At 45.9% G+C, this 19,716-nt stretch overlaps 2 protein-coding genes across 10 annotated transcripts in view; one reads left to right on the forward strand and one right to left on the reverse strand.

The window, feature by feature from the left end:
- The window catches only part of GTF3C3 (general transcription factor IIIC subunit 3), a 33,282-nt gene extending 23,302 nt beyond the window's left edge, over nt 1-9,980 (reverse strand). For 3 of the 4 annotated variants that reach the window (XR_013624164.1, XR_013624165.1, XM_068122881.2), the window contains exons 1-4: nt 9,728-9,974; nt 8,602-8,731; nt 8,214-8,383; nt 2,706-2,829 (exon numbers count right to left, since the gene is read on the reverse strand). Coding sequence is in view for 2 of the 4 variants with exons in the window: in XM_068122881.2 (XP_067978982.1) it covers nt 2,706-2,829; nt 8,214-8,383; nt 8,602-8,731; nt 9,728-9,829 (526 nt within the window). In the remaining 2 variants the exon portion in view is untranslated. Of the gene's footprint in view, nt 1-2,705; nt 2,830-8,213; nt 8,384-8,601; nt 8,732-9,727 lie in introns of all 4 variants that reach the window. The other variant, XM_068122882.2, reaches the window with a different exon arrangement.
- A 116-nt stretch (nt 9,981-10,096) lies between these two features.
- COASY (Coenzyme A synthase) overlaps nt 10,097-19,716 on the forward strand; it is a 43,848-nt gene continuing 34,228 nt past the window's right edge. Inside the window, exon 1 of one of the 6 annotated variants that reach the window (XM_068122885.2) lies at nt 10,097-10,201. Coding sequence is in view for 4 of the 6 variants with exons in the window: in XM_068122887.2 (XP_067978988.2) it covers nt 10,643-10,708 (66 nt within the window). In the remaining 2 variants the exon portion in view is untranslated. Of the gene's footprint in view, nt 10,202-10,472; nt 10,714-19,716 lie in introns of those variants that run through there. The other 5 variants (XM_068122884.2, XM_078782187.1, XM_068122888.2 and 2 more) reach the window with 5 other exon arrangements.

Raw genomic sequence — 19,716 nt, forward strand, 5'->3', positions numbered from 1 at the left:
GCCTACCGTCTTGTTCTTTTCCTCGAAAGTAGTTTTGACATAGCCTGGAGGTGTGTTTAGGGTCATTATCTTGCTGGAGGATGAACCCCTGACCAACTAGGCGTATACCAGAGGGTATTGCATGGCGCTGCAAAATGCCGTGGTAGCCCTTTTGATTCAGGGTGACAGTCACTCTGTGCAAGTAGCCGACTCTGGATCCAGCAAAAGAGCCCCAGACCATCACGCTTCCTCCTCCATGTTTGACAGTTGGTGTCATACACTGAGGAACCATCCTTTCGCCTACTCGATGGCATACAAAAACCCTGCGTGATGAACCAAAGATTTCAAATTTTGATTCATCGGTCCATAAGACCTGCTTCCAGTCTTCAGTAGTCCACTGGCGGTGCTTCATGGCCCAGGCAAGCCTCTTTTTCTTATTTTGCCCTCTTAGCAATGGCTTTCTTACTGCCACTCGACCTGTCAAACCTGCAGCTCAAAGTCTTCTCTTCACAGTTGAAACTGAGACTTGCTTACTTCCACCAGTGTTAAGCTGTGCTTGAAGCTGTTGTCCTGTGAGCCACCTATCATGCAAGCTGTTGACTTTCAGAAATTGTCTTCTGATTCTGTTGTGGATTTGGGTCTGCCAGACCTCTTCCTGTCAGAGTTTCCTCCAGTTTCCAAGTGCCTTTTGATGGTGTAGGAAACTGTACTCACTGACACCTTGGCTTTCTTTGCAATTTCTCTAAAGGAAAGACCTACACTTTTAAGGGTTATAATGGTATGTCTGTCTTCCTTTGTTGCCTTTTTTGCCTTTTTCCCCCATTATGATAACAATATACTACTTCCTGCAGTGCAATATTGTCCAAATAATGCTTCAGAGGGTGTAATAACAGTCTGTTCCAATACTGCTTTTATACAGACAGGGGGTTTGTAATCAGGTAAACAGCAGAGGTTGGGACACCTGTAGGAATTGTTTGCATCAACTTTCAAGGCTTAATTTACTTACATTGCTGCAGAACAGCTGTTGTTAACCCATTACTTGTTCCCTGAAGAAGGCCTTTTTTTAGAATACAACTGTGCAATTTACATTATTTTCCCGTTTTTGCTAACCTAAACTTTTTTTTTTAACCTCAAGCAGTTTACTGCTTACCTTTGTACCATTTCAGGTTATTCACTGGACTTGAGTTGCTTAAATTTCACTAAAAACTGGAAAAATTGAGGTGTTCTAAAACTTTTGACCGGTAGTGTATATGTATTGTTACAGACGCGGTTGTGGATGTTGGTTTACCGAGCGGTTTGGTATGACCGCGTCTGCACAGTTTACCCGATTATACTCGAACGTTGGCCGAGTCGCGCTACGCTAAATCAATTGAGGAAAGGACACAACGGCTGGGTTAAAATGACACGACACCAGGGGTACAGTTCTCAAGACCTCCGGAGGAGGTTATAATATTTCGGAACGTTAGATTACAAGGACGAGAGAGACAGCATAGGAAGGTAGGCACTTAATTACGGTCTTATAGTAGCCCCGACAGACCACAGATAAACAGGACAAAACTGACTCACACAGGGGTTGATGGCAAGGAGGGGCAGGTAGTCGGTGGACAGCACAAGGTGCACTCTTGGCTCAGGGGCAGAATCGACCCGGTCCGGTCCAGAGATGCGGGAGGTCTCTCAGCGCTCGGAGGTGGCGACTTCTCTTTTCAAGCTCGGGCGCATCTTGACATCACCTCCGGTAAGTGGCTGCGTATATCCGGCGGGGAGTGACACGCCCTCGGCTCGTTAGCTCCGCCCCAGATGGAATCGGCCCGTTGCTTCTTATTGGGTGCGGGGGGTTACCGGGCTCCGCCCTTGACGAGGGGCCGACAGGCAGCCCCTTCGTGGTAACCCCGTCGGCGCACATGGGTAATGGCGGCTAACCGAGCCGGAGTGAGGACGCACACTCCCCGCGCGCTGTTGTGGTAGTTGTTGTTGTTGTTGTTTCATGGGGAAGATGGGAGGAGGTATGGGGAGGTCCTAAACTCACTACTGGTGCCATACAATCACATTCTGGTGCAACGAAGAGTCAGAATTAATGGAAACGAGTCCTTAACTGACATAGACTAAGAATAACTAGCAAGATGTCCGAAAGTTGTCTACGTGAGATGCGGTGGACCTGGGCACGACATTTAATGGGGGAAAAAGGGGAAGGTCGGTTCTACAGAGTGTTATTTACAGGCAATGGGACTAGGGAATGGGGGATTGGGGATAGTTGGGGAGTATTGGGGAAATAGGGGAATATTTACAAGCGGATATGGAGGCCAAATCCCATATCCGCAACAGTATATATATATATATGTGTGTGTGTGTGTGTGTGTGTGTGTGTGTGTGTGTGTGTGTGTGTGTGTGTGTGTGTGTGTGTGTGTTGGATTTTGATGTAAAGTGTTTTATTGTTGGCAAGGCCTCGGGCATTCAATCAATTATTATCCAACATGTACATCATTGCGAGTTATACATTTGTATAAAATACACAACTAATTTATTAGAAGAAAGTTGAACATCGGAAAAGCTCATAAGAATTAGGAAGTTTAAATATTTTCAGGTTTTAGTCAAATTATTATGCTGGAACAAACTCTTCTTGTTGGATGCATTATCTAGGCAGTGGTACACGTCCCCAGCCTCTAATGAACACTCCTTGCTTGCCCTTTGGCCGAGCAACGGCTGTCCATATACCAATTTAAGCTTACCTTGCCGAATTATTTCCATGCACATTTTCACAGCTTCCTCATGATCTCCTCTGGCAAAACGGATATTGGCTTCACCCATGAGGCCACGAAGGGCTTTGGGTAACTTGCTGCGAGGGACTCGTTCCTGCATAGTACACCATAAGGCGGTATTCGTTAATCATAATCATCATCATCATAATCATGTACCATACCCTATGCCCTATGCAGAGTGTTTGTACTGCTGAAGCAGTCACTAGGCTATAATCCTGGTCGGGTCGCCACTCCAACTCAGTCAGGGCAGTAATTTGTAATTTCTTCATGGTACTGGCGAAAGCTCGCCTACTCTTCGCGAAAGGCAACGTGGGATATAAAATGTCCACCAACTAAGGCCGGAAGACAGAATGCCAGGTAACGTCGATCCAGAGGATGGCACACAGATTGATGAATCACCCTGCCTGTGAAAGAAGATGTGAAAAAATGGTGAAACAAGTACAGATACATTCAAAGTACACCGCCCCCATGCCAAATAAATAAATATCCTCTAGCGTGGCATTGCCGGGGCGCCTTCGGCACCTGGCAATACCGCCGTGCAGCTCATAGAAACTGTATTGGGAGGGAGAGGTGTACAATAATTGATTAATTGCATGATTAAAATCAACAAATAATGATCATACAATATTTTTTAAATCAACTAGCTAATAGCATACCTAAACCACGAGTGCTTCATCCGAAGCTGTAACTTTTTGAAAATTAATTTTAAGTCATTAATCAAAATAATTAAATAATTAATTGATTAAACAATTAATAATTAATCGATTGATTGATTAATCAATGAATCAAAATTATCCTTTCTGGCCACATCACTTGGTCACTGCCATGTCCAAATATCAGCTTCCTCACTCAAAAGGTGCCTGAGATATTGCCCAGATGAGAAAGAAAAGAAATAAGTGATTAATGATGAAAATAAGTAAATAATAATGATTAAATAATTAATCAGTTGGCCAATAGAATACCTAAGCCACCATTGTTTCATCCGAATCTGTAACTTTAAAAAAACGAATTAATTAAGTCATTAATCAAATAATTAAATAATTAATCGATTAATTGATTAATCCATAAATCAAAAATAGCCTTTACAGCCACATCACTTGGTCATTGTCATGTCCAAATATAAGCTTCCTAGCTCAAAAGATGCCCGAGATATTGCCCAGATGAAAAAGGAAATAAATAAGTACTTACTTAATCGATAATAATTAAGTAACTAATCAATTAATTAATTAATCATAAAACAAAAAATACCGTTTTCCCCAAAGCACGTGCTCACTATTGTGCCGAAATTTCAGCTTCCTAGCTCAAAGGATGGCTGAGATATCGCCCGGACAAACAAGAAAACAAACAAGTACAGATACATTCAAAGTACACCGCCCCCATGCCAAATAATTAAATATCCTTCAGCGCAGCCTTGCCGGGGCGGCCCTGGTGCCCGGCAATACTGCCGTGCAGCTCATGGAGACTGTATTGGGAGGTGCACAATAATTGATTAATTAATTGCATAATTGAAATCAATAAATAATGATCATAAAATATTTTCTTAATCAATAGGCTAATAGCATACCTAAACTACCAGTGCTTCATTCGAAGGTACAACTTTTCGAAAATTAATTAAATAAGTCATTAATCGAAAAAACTAAATAATTAATTTATTAATCAATAAATAATTAATCAAATAATTTATTAATCAATAAATCAAATATATCCTATATAGCCACATCACTTGGTCACTTTCGTGTCCAAATATTAGCTTCCTCGCTCAAAAGGTGCCTGAGATATTGCCCAGATGAGAAGGAAAATAAATAAATGATTAATAATGAAAATAAATAAATAATAATCATAAAATAATTAAATAATTTATCAATTGGCTAATATAATACATAAACCACCACCATTTCATCCGAATCAGTAACTTAAAAATATATATAATTAATGAAGTCATTAATCGAATAATTAAATAATTAATCGATTTATTGATTAATCGATAAAACAAAATTAGCCTTTACAGCCAAATCACTTGGTCATTGTCATGTCCAAATATCAGCTTCCTAACTCAAAAGGTGCCTGAGATATTGCCCAGAACAGAAAGGAAATAAATAAGTTCTTAATTAATCGCTAATAATCAAGTAATTGATCAATTAATTAATTAATCAAAAAACAAAAAAAGTACTGTTTTTGCCAAAGCACCTGCTCACTATTGTGCTGAAACTTCGGCTTCCTAGCTCAAAGGTATGGCTGAGATATCGCTCGGACAAACAAGAAAACAACCGGAGTAAAAACTGAGTACTCCCTTTCAGTGTGCGTCATTGCCGGCCGGGCCCCGTTCAGTGCCCGGCAATGACGTCATGCAGCACCTGAAGATGGCATAGGAAAGGAGCAGTGTACAACAAACAAGAAACCGGAGTGAAAACCGAGTACTCCCTTTCAGCACGCGTCATTTCTGGGCTCCCTTCGGTGTCCAGCAATGACGTCATGCATCATCTGGAGATGGCATAGGAAAGGAGCGGTGTACAACAGGAAAACAGTTTACAGCTGGCTCAGGATTCAAACTCAGGCAAGACAGCTTAGAGGTGAATGTGCGTACCTCTAAGTCTAAGCCATCCTGCCAGCCTTAGACAGTAATGCTTTGAACAAACAACAATTTCCACACAAGGATCATGCAGCCAACTCGCACCAATAAGCAGATTTCAAATCCAATCGGAGACTCATGGAGACAAGATATACACTACATAGCCAAAAGTATGTGGACACCCGAACATCACACCCACATGTGCTCGTCGAACATCTCATTCCAAAATCATGGGCATTAATATAGAGTTGGTCCCCCCCTTCTCCCCCTTTGCTGCGACAACAGCCTCCACTCTTCTGGGAAGGCTTTCCACTAGATGTTGGAACATTACTGCGGGGATTTGCTTCCATTCAGCCACAAGTGCATTAGTGAGGTCGCAATGATGTTGGGCGATTAGGCCTGGCTTGCATTCGGCATTCCAATTCATCCCCAAGGTGTTCGATGGGGTCGAGGTCAGGGCTCTGTGCAGGCCAGTCAAGTTCTGCCACACCGATCTCGACAAACCATTTCTGTATGAACTTCGCTTTGTGCACAGGTGCATTGTCATGCTGAAACAGGAAAGGGCCTTCTCCAAACTGTTGCCACAAAGTTGGAAGCACACAATCGTCTAGAATGTCATTGTATGCTGTAGAATTAAGATTTCCCTTCACTTGAACTAAGGGGCCTAACCTGAACCATGAAAAACAGCCCCAGACCATTATTCCTCCTTCACCAAACGTTACAGTTGGAACTATGCATTCGGGCAGGTAGCGTTCTCCTGGCATCCGCAAAACCCAGATTCGTCCGTCAGACTGCCAGATGGTGAAGTGTGATTCATCACTCCAGAGAACGCGTTTCCACTGCTCCAGAGTCCAATGGCGGTGAGCTTTCCACCACTCCAGCCGACGCTTGGCGTTGCGCATGGTGATATTAGGCTTGCGTGCGGCTGCTCGGCCATGGAAACCCATTTCATGAAGCTCCTGACGAACAGTTGTTGTGCTGATGTTGCTTCCAGAGGCAGTTTGGAACTCGGTAGTGAGTGCTGCAACTGAGGACAGACGATTTTTACGCTTCAGCACTCGGCTGTCCCGTTCTGTGAGCTTGTGTTGCCTACCACTTCGCGGCTGAGCTGTTGTTGCTCCGAGATGTTTCCACTTCACAATAACAGCACTTACAGTTGACCGGGGCAGCTCTAGCAGGGCAGAAATTTGATGAACTGACTTGTTGGAAAGGTGGCATCCTATGACGGTGCCACGTTGAAAGTCACCTAGCTCTTCAGTACGGCCCCTTCTACTGCCAATGTTTGTCTATGTAGATTGCATGGCTGTGTGCTTGATTATATATATAACTGTCAGCAATGGTGTGGCTGAAACAGCCGAATCCACTAATTAGAAGAGGTGTCCGCATACTTTTGGCCATGTAGTGTAGCTCCCTCCACAGATATTAAAGTTTTGAACGAGAATCTACTCACTACGTCCAACCAATAAATATCATAAATATGACAGAAAATTCCGCATCAGACATAGCAGCATATATAAAAATCTGGAAAATTAATTGAAGTTGAATTAGTTGCATAATAGTTGCATAAATCGATTGGATTTACTCCATAATTTGTTAAATGGATGTTTAACAAAAAACAAGCATTCTGAGTATTGCGCTGCAATACATGTCCCCTACCAAAGTTCAAAGTGCCATAACTTTGTCAAAAATGCTCAAATATGCAAATTTATGCACGGTTGATGCTGGTTTTCAAACTTGATCTGAGGTATGCTGAGACACATATGTGTCACGCCTCGCCTCGTTGATAAGCCCGCAAGGTCGCTCCATGGAGCAGCCTGCACGTATTGCACTGTGAATTATATAATTACCAACTCACGGTCTGAGGTACTAGCGATTCAAGAGATATCCATTTTAAAAATATTTTCGTTTAATTAACGATTTCTGCCAAATTCTGCCGATTTCTGCCAAATTCCAAAATGACATTTTAGTAGACCGACATGCTGAACAGATCTGTGAAGTTTCCCCTCGATTGGATCAAAAATGAGGGAGGAGCTCGGTTTTAAAGGTTCATGCTTAAAAACGTCATAACTCTGAAACCATGTGACGCATGACGTCATGCTCGCTCACTTTTTTGTTCGTCATGGGTATGCGATTCTGCCTGCAAAGTTTGGCCTCGATCTGTTCAGCTGTTGCAGAGAAAAAGGGGTTTTCGTGTTTTCATGAAAAACAATATGGCGGCCGAACCACATGACGTCATAATTACCATTAAAATATTCTACAGACCGAGTCCCTGCTATGGTGAAAATTTGATCTCAATCGGTCCTATTATTGCAGAGAAAATGGTTTTTAAAGGAAATTAAAACTTAAAATGGCACTGAGTTAAGGATCATCAGAATTATCAGAATTCCCAAAGTTCAAAGTGCCATAACTTTGTCAAAAATGATCGAGACGTCGTGAAGTTCGAACTCGATCTGTAACTTATCATGAGGAAGCCATGTGTCCAGTTTGAAATCATTAGCATTAAGTGTTCAGAAAAAAAGTCCGGAAAACTGTTCTTTGCGTGACGGACTGACAGACTGACAGAGGGACGGCGTGCAAACCTATAGTCCCCTCCGGTTTACACCAGTAGGGGACGAATAAAAAACGCCTAATAATCATCAGATATATTGATTCTAATTTTGTTTTTAATTTCAGCGTTTCACTTTAAGCACAAACATCTGTGAAAGGAAATAGACAGCTGTTATTGTCAAATTTGTTTTCTTCAATAAGCAAATATGATGACAGCTACAAATTTGACAGTTCGACACAAAGTTTTAAAGCATTCAATCTAGTATGGATACATTCAATAGAAATGTGTGTTTTCTTGGTGGCTCATTAACTTTTGACCATCCCACATCCATCCACGTTCAACCTAACAAAGGGTAACATGCCTTCATCTGACGTCTGTTCTCTCTGTGCAAGCCAATTTCAAAGGCAAACACATCTTGCATATCAACCTCTGCCAGTGGCTCCACATTCTTCTCTTTTTCTTCCTCACTGATACTGTCCTTCAAAATCGAGTTGAAAGCTTTCTGTACCTCCCAGCTCACACCACTCTCTGCTACAAGGAAAGAAAAGCTGATCAAACTCAGTAGTCTGTCCCAATCATATGTTGTGCAAAGCCCACTGAAACTGTAGCATACAAAATCATTTGGAATCCAAAAAGCATCGTGACAAATGCAAACATTCAGGCAAAAACACAAAAAAAGAAACTAAATAGTCAGACAAATCAACCATCCGGACAAACAAATGCTCCACGTTGTCCTGGCAGGTACTCACCTACAACTTCTGTTTTGTTTCTTTGAGTTGCTGATGTGGATGGAGTTGCTGTATCCTTAACTGCCTGCTCTTTCTTCTCTTCTCCGCTCTCTTCTCCATCCTCGGCTTTCACTTCAAATTCTCCCGTCACCTGAATTACCAGGAAACCAAAACAATGTATAATGGCAATCGGTAGAGCACATACCTCCACCAAGCTGAACGGTTTACGTTTTGGATCCCACCGATAGGCTGGATCTGAATCCAGACCCGAACGAAAACCTAATCTGCTTGTTCTCGTCACATAACCATCCTATTCACCAAGTTTTGTCAGAATCTGTCCACAACCCTTTGAAAAATCATGCTATGTATCGTTTTTGACCCTATCTCTCAATGGTGAAGAATCACTTAAATAACTCTAGGATCTGGATCTTTACTAAAATTTAATCAATTTGTCCTTGGCACACTCCCCAACCTATCCACCAAATTTTGTCTGAATCCGCAACCTTTGGAGATAACCTGTTCATTGACAGATAAGCAAACACAAATAGACAGGGGTGGAAAACATAACCTCCGTTCACCTTTAGTGGCAGAGGTAACAGAAAAGAACTGCCATCACTGCCTTTAAGAGGTTAGTAATTTAAGAGTAGACATTTGATAAAGTTTACCATCAGAAAATAATGGAATGCTTAGACAAACTGCAGTAAATTGACAGAAATTACAAAAGGATCATTCAGAACCTATACTGGAATCAATCAGCACTGGTGAGATATGATAATGGTTTATCAGACAACTTTACAAACAAAAGAGGAGTATGCCAGGGACACGTTGTGTCCCCAAAACTGTTCAACCTGTACACACAGCACAACACTGCACACCCCATTCACTACACTGTACAGCCCTGCACAACACTGTACAGCCCTGCACAACACTGTACAGCCCTGCACAACACTGCACAAAACAACACAACAATTATATTTCCTCACAATTCAATTGATTAATTTACAGTTGGCTATATCTAAAATATTACACATGTGTGCGCCTGTACCGAAACACACACACTGTGAGCGACACACACACACACACACACACACACACACACACACACACACACACACACACACACACACACACACACACACACACACACCTTGTCCACGTCGTGTCTTCTCTCGAACTCCTCGAAAGACAACTGTCCTTTGAGATATCTCAAAAGATCTGCATCCATGGACGCCATCCCGCTTTCACACATCAAGACCACATTCAGGTCTGAGCGGCTGAAATAAAATCCCCTCCGAGTTCACTCAGAACGGGTCAAATATTCAAATAACCCATACATTGAAAATGTTCGACCTGAACAAATATTCGGCTGAATTTTTTCCCCATTTCCTGTTGTTGTTATTATTGTTGTTTGGTTTTTTCAGTCACCAAGGATTCAACAGGTGAAAGACTAAAGACTAAAGACTTGTTCGAAATATCCAGGCATTTAAACCCATTGAGAAAAAAAAAATTTAAGAAGAAAAGTTCATGCGAGGATCGGCTCTTGTTAGTTGTTCCACACAGCTGGAGACCGTTGACTTTTAAACCATCGGTGGTTCGCTTTGAGAAGATCCACCAGTCGAGAGTAAGTCTTTTAACTTTAACCTTGCTTCACTTTCTGGAACTTATATGAGGGAAGATAGGGCGTTGCGACATTCTAGAACCTCCTTGTTTTTAGTCACTCCTTTACGTTTTTAACCAATCTTCCATTCGGTAGTGAAGTGGCGGTGTAGCAGGCGGTGTAATATGCGATATTGCATATTGCATGAAATTATATTTTAAGCTGGGTTCTCATTCTTTCGAAGGCTTAATATCACAATTTTTTATATTTTAATTTTTTTTTACATATTAGAGTTATTCCAAATCATCGCGATATTAATTTTTGTAAATCAAGACAGCTGCTGGGCCCATGATGAAAGGAAGATTAATTATTGAGCTCAGGGTGGGGATGTAACCTTCCAGTTCCAGACTCCAGTACTGAGTACAGCCCTCGGCTCGGCTGCATTCGTTGGGAAGAGGATGCTTCATGCGCACGGTGTTCTGGGTTGACAACTACCTGGTTACTTCACGTTTACACTTACAACCTGCACGTGTATGGTCAGCATCTATAACTATAAAAAAAATGCGTGTGTCGTTGTTTATTACCTACCAATGTGGGGTGGCGGTGGGGTGGCGGTGGGGTGGCGGTGGGGTGGCGGTGGTGGTGGCGGTGGCGGTTTGGCATTTCGGGTTTTTTTAAATGGCTTTTGGTTTTTCCCCCACTTCATTACCTCCGCCACTGAAGGTGGATGAAATGAAGGTTGTTTTCACCCCTGTCTGTCTGTTTGTGAACAAAATATCTCAAGAAGTTGTGACGGATTCGGACGACATTTGGCAGAGATGTAACGTATGTGACAAGGACGAAATGTTTAGAATTTGGTGAAGATCCGGATTCGGATCCGGCTACTAGAATTTTTAAAAAGTGATTCTTCACCATTGGGAGATAGGGCCAAAAACGATACATAGCACGATATCTCAAAATGTTATGGATGGATTTGGACTAAACTAGTTGGACCGGTGGGGTGTCTGACAAGGAAGATTCGATTCAATTTTGGCGAAGATCCAGATCCAGCTAGTATAACTTTTTAAGTGATTCTTCACCATTGAGTGATGTGGCCAACCAGGTGGAGGTATGCTCTCAACTGAGTGTCATAGTTTACTCATGGCGCTTTTCCACTGTACAGTTCGGTTCGATACGGCACGGTACTGTACGGCACTCCACAGTACGGCTCTGTACAGTTCCGCACTGTACAGTACGGTTCGGCACTGCAGTACGGTTTGGTACTGTACAGTACGGTAATCCCTGTGTCGTTTTTTCATCGCACAACGTCAACAGAACCGTTAAAATAGGCTGAGTTATCTGAAGTGAAGAAAAAAAAAACACGACCACTGGTGACGTCATTTCTCATGCGACAGTAAACTGTAAACAGCTCCGCAATTATGGAGGAACTTGAACCTGTGTTTTACTACTTCGTCGGGTTTTGGTTTTATCTGAACATGAGTTTTTTTAGCGAAATGCAAAAAGAGAGAGGAAGTGTTTGAGAAGAAGTTGAAAGACGCCAGAAAGAGGACAGCTCGAAAGAGAAAGAAACTTTTGCAGACAATTATGAATTAAAATTAATTTTTTTTAATTATTATTTGAATTAAAAATTTGCAGACAATTAAAATCGCAGTTGAGTCTGAACATAGCGTGACGGTTCTGTGACGATTGCGATTGACCAACCAACGGTCTGCAGTATTGCTGGCTCCACCCATAAGTCTGGGTTCGGCTCGCTTGGTATCTATCCGTAGCAGGAACCAAATTTAGCACGAGTATTTGGGTACGGTTCGCTTGGCAATGGAAAAACGAAAAAACATTTTGGTTACGGTACGGTAACCGGGGCGGAAAAGCGCCATAATACAACCGTTCCCTACGGGAGTGGCCAGACAGAAGCCTCTCCTCAGTGAAAGACACATGAAAGCCCGCTTGGAGTTTGCAAAAAAGCACCGAAAGGACTCTCACACTGTGAGAAACAAGATTCTGTGGTCTGATGAAACCAAAATTGAACTGTTTGGCTTCCGTCTGGCCACTCTGCCATAAAACCCAGATCGGTGGAGTGTTGCAGTGATGGTTGTTCTTCTGGAAGTTTCTCCCATCTCCACACAGGATCTCTGGAGCTCAGCCAGATTGACCATCGGGTTCTTGGTCACCTCTATTACCAAGGCCCTTCTCCCCCAATTGCTCAGTTTGGCCGGGTGGCCAGCTCTAGGAAGAGTCCTGGTTGTTCCAAACTTCTTCCATTTAAGAATTATGGAGGCCACTGTGCTCTTGGGAACCTTCAATGCAGCAGAAATTTTTTTTGTAGGCTTCTCCAGATCTGTGCCTTGACACAATCCTGTCTCTGAGCTCTGCAGGCAGTTCCTTCGACCTCATGGCTTGGTTTTTGCTCTGATATGCATTGTCAGTTGTGAGACCTTATATAGACAGGTGTGTGCCTTTCCAAATCATGTTCAATCAATTGAGTTTACCACAGGTGGACTCCAATCAAGGTGTCGAAACATCTTAAAGATGATCAAGAGAAATGGGAGGCACCTGAGCTAAATTTCAAGTGTCATTGCAAAGGGTCTGAATACTTATGTCAATGTGATATTTCAGTTTTTTCTTTTTAATAAATTTACAAAACTTCCTAAAATCCTGTTTTCTCTTTGTCATTATGGGGTATTGAGTGTAGATTGATGAGGGAAAAAAATGAATTTAAACGATTTCAGCATAAGGCTGCAACATAACAAAATGTGAAAAAAGTGAAGGGGTCTGAATACTTTCTGAATGCACTGTGTTTATATATAGTGTTGCGGTTTTGAGTTTTGGTAACAGTTTGTATAATAAAGGTTAAATTTCCCCCTCATAGTTAGTCACACAAACAACATGTAGCCTCGCGATAGTGTAGTTATCTCTTCGTATTTGTGAGCATAGTCCTTTTCCTATGTTAGTTCTGCGTTGAGTAGAGTAAGGAGAATAGGTCCTTTCATCGCTTCCATTGTCCTATGCCGCCTCCATCGCCTTACGTCTCTTTGTGCTGCCTTTGGCTTTTTGGCGCGAATTAACACGAGGCCGGCTAGGAGGGTGAAGGGGTCAGAGAAGCAGACGGGACCGAATGAGGGCGGCAGAGAAGCTGACGGTAAGCACGAGCTGCCAAACAGGGCTCACAGGGTGTGTCGGCAGCACTGCGTCACAGGGCGTGGTTGGAAGGTTCGAGAAGGTTCGGGGCGTATCGATATAAGCAGTTGCGCAAAGCCCCCAGTTGGCGAGCAGAGGAGTTCGAGAGCAATTGAGCAGTTCGAGGAGCAATTGAGGTACGAGGACTGAGTTGGCATTGAGTGGAGAAAGACGCGCATGAACCAGGATACGCGCTCGTATGAAAGTGACGCTCGGTTGAGCTTGAAGCCAAGCCGCATATAGTGCATTGAGTTACGCGAGTGATAACGCGCTGTGTAACCGCCAGCCGCGCTGAGAGACGCGTACTTTTCCTTCCTACCTCATCGGCTGCCTTTTGTTCGGGAGACGCGCTACGAGGATCCTTCCACCGCCTGCTTGCCTTCTTCGTGGGACGTGCTGGGACCGTGGAGGGCCGGACGGGGCCGTTCCTGGATGACCAAGTCGGCGCGTTTGGCCTGAACATCAACCTGCCTGCAATTCCCTGTATGAATGTGACGGGCCAGAGTCTGGGGGTTAAGAATAAGACTGTTTAAGTTCTGCTCTGTGTCTCTGCTTCTACCGATCCTTGTACATACGTGGGAATAATAATAAAACATGTGTTCTTCCTTCCATTCGATCGTTCTCGTGTTTTCCTCATTGACTAAGCATGTTACGAATAGAACCGCTCTAATCGGGGTCCAATATTTAACGGTGACTGCACGGACCACTTGGTACGCAATCCGCTCGGTGTACTCCAATTACACGTGGCTCGTGCGAGGCTTGGTTCCCCGCTTCCGTGGCGGCGCGGGTATTTAGGTACGAGCGAGACTTGGTCCCGAAACCCTACCTTGCGTTTGCCCGGAAGAGGCGTTTCAAGTCTCTCGGTTCCGCCAAGCCCAGAAAGAACAAGGGGCTTAATCCCCCCTTGGTAAGGGTAAGAAGGACAGCGGAGAACCGTAACAATTGGTGTCAGGAGTGGGATTTGGAACCCTAACAAAAATATTTTGGACGAATTGGCCCCAAATTGCGAGCGGACCGAAATTTAGTTATTTAGATCAAATTTATATTCGTGCCATGGCTAGCCAAGACGGTCGAATGCCGGTGGGGGTAGATGATGAGGAATTGATGACCCAGGACCCATGGGAAGGGTTGGTAGAAGAGGAGGAAATTGATGAGGGGGCGGTAGCTGGCGAGGAAAATGGTGGCGCCTCGCACGTGGCGGCGGAAGCCGAGCCCTCGGTGCCAAGGTGCATGCAATTATTTATGGCGCAAATACAGGCATCCATAAAAATGGATGGGGACAGAGCCACCTGGGAATTGAAAGAGGTGAAAAATGGGTTGGAAAACAAAATGTTTTGTTTTTGTCACCCAAGGTGACAAATCCACCAAAGAAATGAAGGAAATGGGGGACAAATCTACCCGGGAATTGGAAAAATTTATGGCAGCGTCAAAGAAGGACACGAAAAAAGCGGAGAGGGACATAAGGCGCAGGTTGAGCGAGGAGGTCGCAATGGGACACGACGAGGTGACGCGGTGTGAGGAGCGCGTAGGGAGTGAGCTAGAGCAGAGCACAGCTAAGTTGACCGGGAGTATAGAAATCGCGACGCGGGGTGTAGAAGAACCGACGATCGGCGAATTGGAAAAATAAATTTTATGGGCGCCGACGGTCGAGGTAGAAAAAGAAATAATTTGAGTCGAAGTAATGGAAATTGAAGGAGCAATTGGGACCGAAGAGACGGGAGAGAAAGTAAATATAGCACAGAGGGAAGAAATGGAATGCACACAAAGTTCGTGCTCACATCGTGATGTCGTGCTTGCTAATCAAATGAAAAGTTTGCAGGTGCTGCCGGAGAAGAAGGTCCCCAAGGTGAGTGGAATTTATGGCGTGAATGGTTTTTGCACGCTTGGGGCAGAGACGAAACCCGGGCGGTCTTGGAAGGTCCATTGTGCGGTGTACGAGGGCGACTGGTGCGCGTGTGCGAGAAAAGTGTGCGGTGACGGAGAGTGTAACGGGAGAGTGTGTTACAGAGAGTGTGCAGGAGTGCACACCAGAGCGTGTTGTAGAGTGTGTGCAGGAGTGCACACCCGGGGGTGTTACAGAGTGTGCGGTAGAAGAGTGCGTACTGAAATGTGTGAGGGGTGTGAGTGCGCCTAGGTGTGCAGGTGTGAGTGCGGTGTGCGAGGGAGAATGCACACCAGAGGACGTGGAAGGAGAGTGTGCGGTAACAGAGTGTATGGGAGGCGCAGGGGCGCCTCGGTGTGCGAGTGCGGAGTGGGTCGCGAGTGGTGAGAACGTGGCTCAAGCATCGACACAGACCGGGTAGCGTTTAGCGCGACGGATAGCCGACGTGAGCCCTCGGTGAGTTGTGTGCGGCAGGGACCGGCGGGGATCGATGCCACGGCCGTGTCACAAGGACCGACGTGCACGATTCGTGCCGGCCCCCGCTCTGTATGGTTGGTGCCGCGCCGTGGCGGTAAAGGCGATCGGCAAGGTTCAAGGTGAGGTAGGAGATTTCGGAGCCGCGCACCTTTGCGGGTGCGATGCTCCGACCGTGGGCGGTTGGGCCATCGTGCGTGGGACCGCGAGGCCCCGCACAGGGATGGGGCCCTGAACTTCGGTCCATCCATGCCTCCTCCCCTGTATCGAAAATGCCGGACGGACCCAACCGACAGTAGACTAACCACCCGCATGGATCGCTCGGCCTTTCGAAGCCGAGCAGTGACAATGTATTTCCACACGGAGAGGCTCAATCATAGCGGACTGATGAAAGGAGTGTACCCTGCGTGGAGTAATGGCAGTTTAACCATTCCTCACACGGACCGGGCCCATGAGCATTAGATTAGGGGGATGGCAGTGTTAGGCACATTGGGGGCCAACAATGGTTACCTCCATGGGGCACCGAAGCTCGCCGAGGGAGGGCTAGGATAATTGTTATGGAATTAGAAGACTGTAGAGACATGAGAGTTAAGTAGTGACATTTGTACTGTAGAGGGTGTCGTGGAAATCAATCAGGTCCACAACTTTGTCCCACAGGTTGGTTTAATCACAATTAGATCTCTGACATCATCCTGTATAAAATACAATCATGCAATAGATATCAGGATCTTGGCATCATATAGAAAGGACCGATAATAATAGTCAAAGCAAGCGAGTCTAGCATATAGGTGCGGGTACGTACCATTCAAGACTACGGACTACATGTCATAGTAAATGTCACAGGAGTGGCCCCGCGTCGCGGATGTCCCGGGTCTTATAAACGCCCCTCAGTGGCTTAAGCGAGTATCACTCCTGGGTTCAACTTTGGTATAATTTCACTACATTCTCCCCACCTTTAGAACTATACTGCCGCTAGGCAGAATCCAAGCGCGCGTCAGCATTAATTGATTGGGGACGTCATTCCATGTCAGTCGGTCCACCCGTAACGGTCGGGGTGGCGAACTACCCTGCCAGCTCGTGTCCGGAAACTACCGGGTACGGCGTCCCCAAGCCCGGAGTCCCCTGTGTCGGAGTAGCCGCTGGAGGCAGGTGTCGGAGGGGGCACCTCAGAGCCTTCAGGCAGGGGTGTAGGTGACGACAGAAGTGTCGGCATAAGTTCCATAGATGAAGCTTCGGTAGAGTCCATAGACACGTAGATCGGTTCGTCGATATCTCTCTAAGGGTCGATGACCCCACAAGGGGCGAGATGGCGTACGGAGACCGTGGACTCGCGTCCATCTGCCGTCATCACACGAGCATGCTCGGGATTAGCCTGGAGTACCTGCACCTTATCTACTAAGGGGTCGTACTTGCTTGTGCGCACCGCTCGTTTGAGATAGGCCGGCCCCGGCTCAGCGAGCCAGCTGGGTAAAGATCGGATACTACCCAAGCTTCTAGGGTGGTGGAACAGTCTTTCGTGAGGAGTCTGGTTGGTGGCCGTACATAGGAGAGCCCTGATCGAGTTCAGAGCCGCAGGTAGCGACCAAGCCCATTTATCGAGACCCCGGCCGAGGGTCAGGAGGCTTAGCATGACGGCCCTCCATATAATCCCATTGAAGCGTTCGATCTGCCCATTCGCCTGGGGTCTGTACGGTGTGGTGTAACTCGAAGCAACATTATTTTGGAGCAAATAACCTCTCACCTCCTGAGACAGGAACACCGCACCCCGATCGGTATGCACGTAGGCCGGATACCCAAACATAGAAAACAAATTCTGCAGGCACCGTATGACCGTGGCAGCCGTCATATCCCCGCACATGTAAGCAAAAGGGAATCGCGAGTACTCATCAACGATAGTGAGCAGATAACGAGAGTTGCTCGACTCCGGCAGCGGTCCTTTGAAATCCATTGCCAATCTCTCCCACTGTCTAGTAGCCCTAACCAGCGTCCCCATGGGAGGGTTGTAAAAACGCGGTTTGAGTTCCGCACATATAGCGCAGTCACGGCAGATCCGGTGGATGTCCTCAATCGAGTATGGCAGATTACCCCGACGCACAAAATGAGCGAAACGCGCCACCCCTGGATGACACATAGTGTCGTGCAAAGCGCGCCGTCCCTCCAAAGTTACGATCTCCGCGCATGTAGCCGGCCTCGATAAGGCGTCGGCGACCAGGTTATCCTTCCCCGGGCGGTATTTGATGGTGTAGCAGAAGTCGGCGAGTTCGATAAGCCAGCGGGTGATTTTCTCATTCTTAATACGTTGAGCATGTAAGGTGTCGTACATGAACGCAACGCTTTGTTGGTCCGTGATGATTTGGAAGCATCGCCCGAGTAAGTACGGTCGCCATCGCCGGATCGACTCGACGATCGCGTACGCTTCCTTTTCGACAGACGAATGCCTCCGCTCAGGGGAGGTGAGAGGCCGCGAAAAGAAAGCCACAGGGCGCCCCCCTTGGGAGAGAGTCGCCGCTATCGCATGATCCGAGGCATCACTTTCTAAGACGAAAGATTCGCTCTCGTTGATCGTCGCCACAGCGGCGCCAGCGATGTCGGCCTTAAGGCCCCCGAAGGCCACCAAGGCGGCCGGGTTCATGGGGAACATGTCGTACGCCACGAGGGGGCGGAGCTTCGTGGAGAAATTTTGCACCCACTTCGAATAGTGGGCGAACAGCCCGAGAGCGCACTTCAGCGAAGCCCGATCACTAGGCGGAGCCATATCGAGCAAAGGTCGCAGACGCTCCTTATCCAGAGAGACTGAGCCATGGGTCACGGTGTACCCCAGAAGATCTATCGTGCGTAGAGAGTAACGACACTTAGCCTCATTCATGGTTAGGCGATACCTCTGCGCGACCTCGAGGAAGCGCTTCAGATTAGCATCGTGATGCCCCTGGTCATACCCACAAACCGTAAGATTGTCCAGATATACAAAGACATCGGTCAAGTTCTCCTTAGTAACGAGGTTGTCCATAGCCCTCTGAAAACAGGAGACCCCGTTCGTTACCCCAAAAGGTAGTCGGGTGAACTGGTATAACCTTTGACCCGATTCAAAGGCAGTACAGATGCGATCAGCCCGAGAGATGGGGATCTGATGATACGCACTACGCAGATCGAGAGTGCTGTAGACGGAGTACTGGGCAACCTGTCGTACTAGCGCGTCCATCCCCGGTAAGGGGTAGGCGTCCAGCTGTGTAAAGCGATTAACCGTCTGTGAGTAGTCGATTACCATGCGCCGGCGATGGGCCTCACTTCGCACCACTAAGACCTGGGCCCGCCACGGCGACCGGCTAGGTTCGATAACACCGTCCTTTAAGAGCTGGGCCGTTTCTTCCGCAATGAATTGCGCGTCTGCCCGGGAGTAGCGCCGCGATTTTACCGCTGCAGGAGTGCAGTCAGTGGTCAGGTTGGGGAATAGCGAAAGAGGCTCAATTTCCATAGATCTTAATTGTGATTAAATGTCGTGGAAATCAATCAGGTCCACAACTTTGTCCCACAGGTTGGTTTAATCACAATTAGATCTCTGACATCATCCTGTATAAAATACAATCATGCAATAGATATCAGGATCTTGGCATCATATAGAAAGGACCGATAATAATAGTCAAAGCAAGCGAGTCTAGCATATAGGTGCGGGTACGTACCATTCAAGACTACGGACTACATGTCATAGTAAATGTCACAGGAGTGGCCCCGTGTCGCGGATGTCCCGGGTCTTATAAACGCCCCTCAGTGGCTTAAGCGAGTATCACTCCTGGGTTCAACTTTGGTATAATTTCACTACAGAGGGGACGTAGAGAGATTAGATGGTTGTTAATGATGAAGGGAGTGCTTAGTTTAATGGGATGATGGGGAAGCACGAGTTTTAGGGGGAAATCAGTTAGATAGATAGATGCTGTGTGTGTGAGAAATTGTGTTGAGACAAAGGGAGTTGTGTTAAAGTGTATGGAAAATGGTGTGTGAGGAAAGAGGTGTG

The sequence above is a fragment of the Myxine glutinosa genome, chromosome 7, assembly GCF_964187855.1.
Source record: "Myxine glutinosa chromosome 7, kmMyxGlut1.1, whole genome shotgun sequence".
NCBI lineage: Eukaryota > Metazoa > Chordata > Myxini > Myxiniformes > Myxinidae > Myxine > Myxine glutinosa.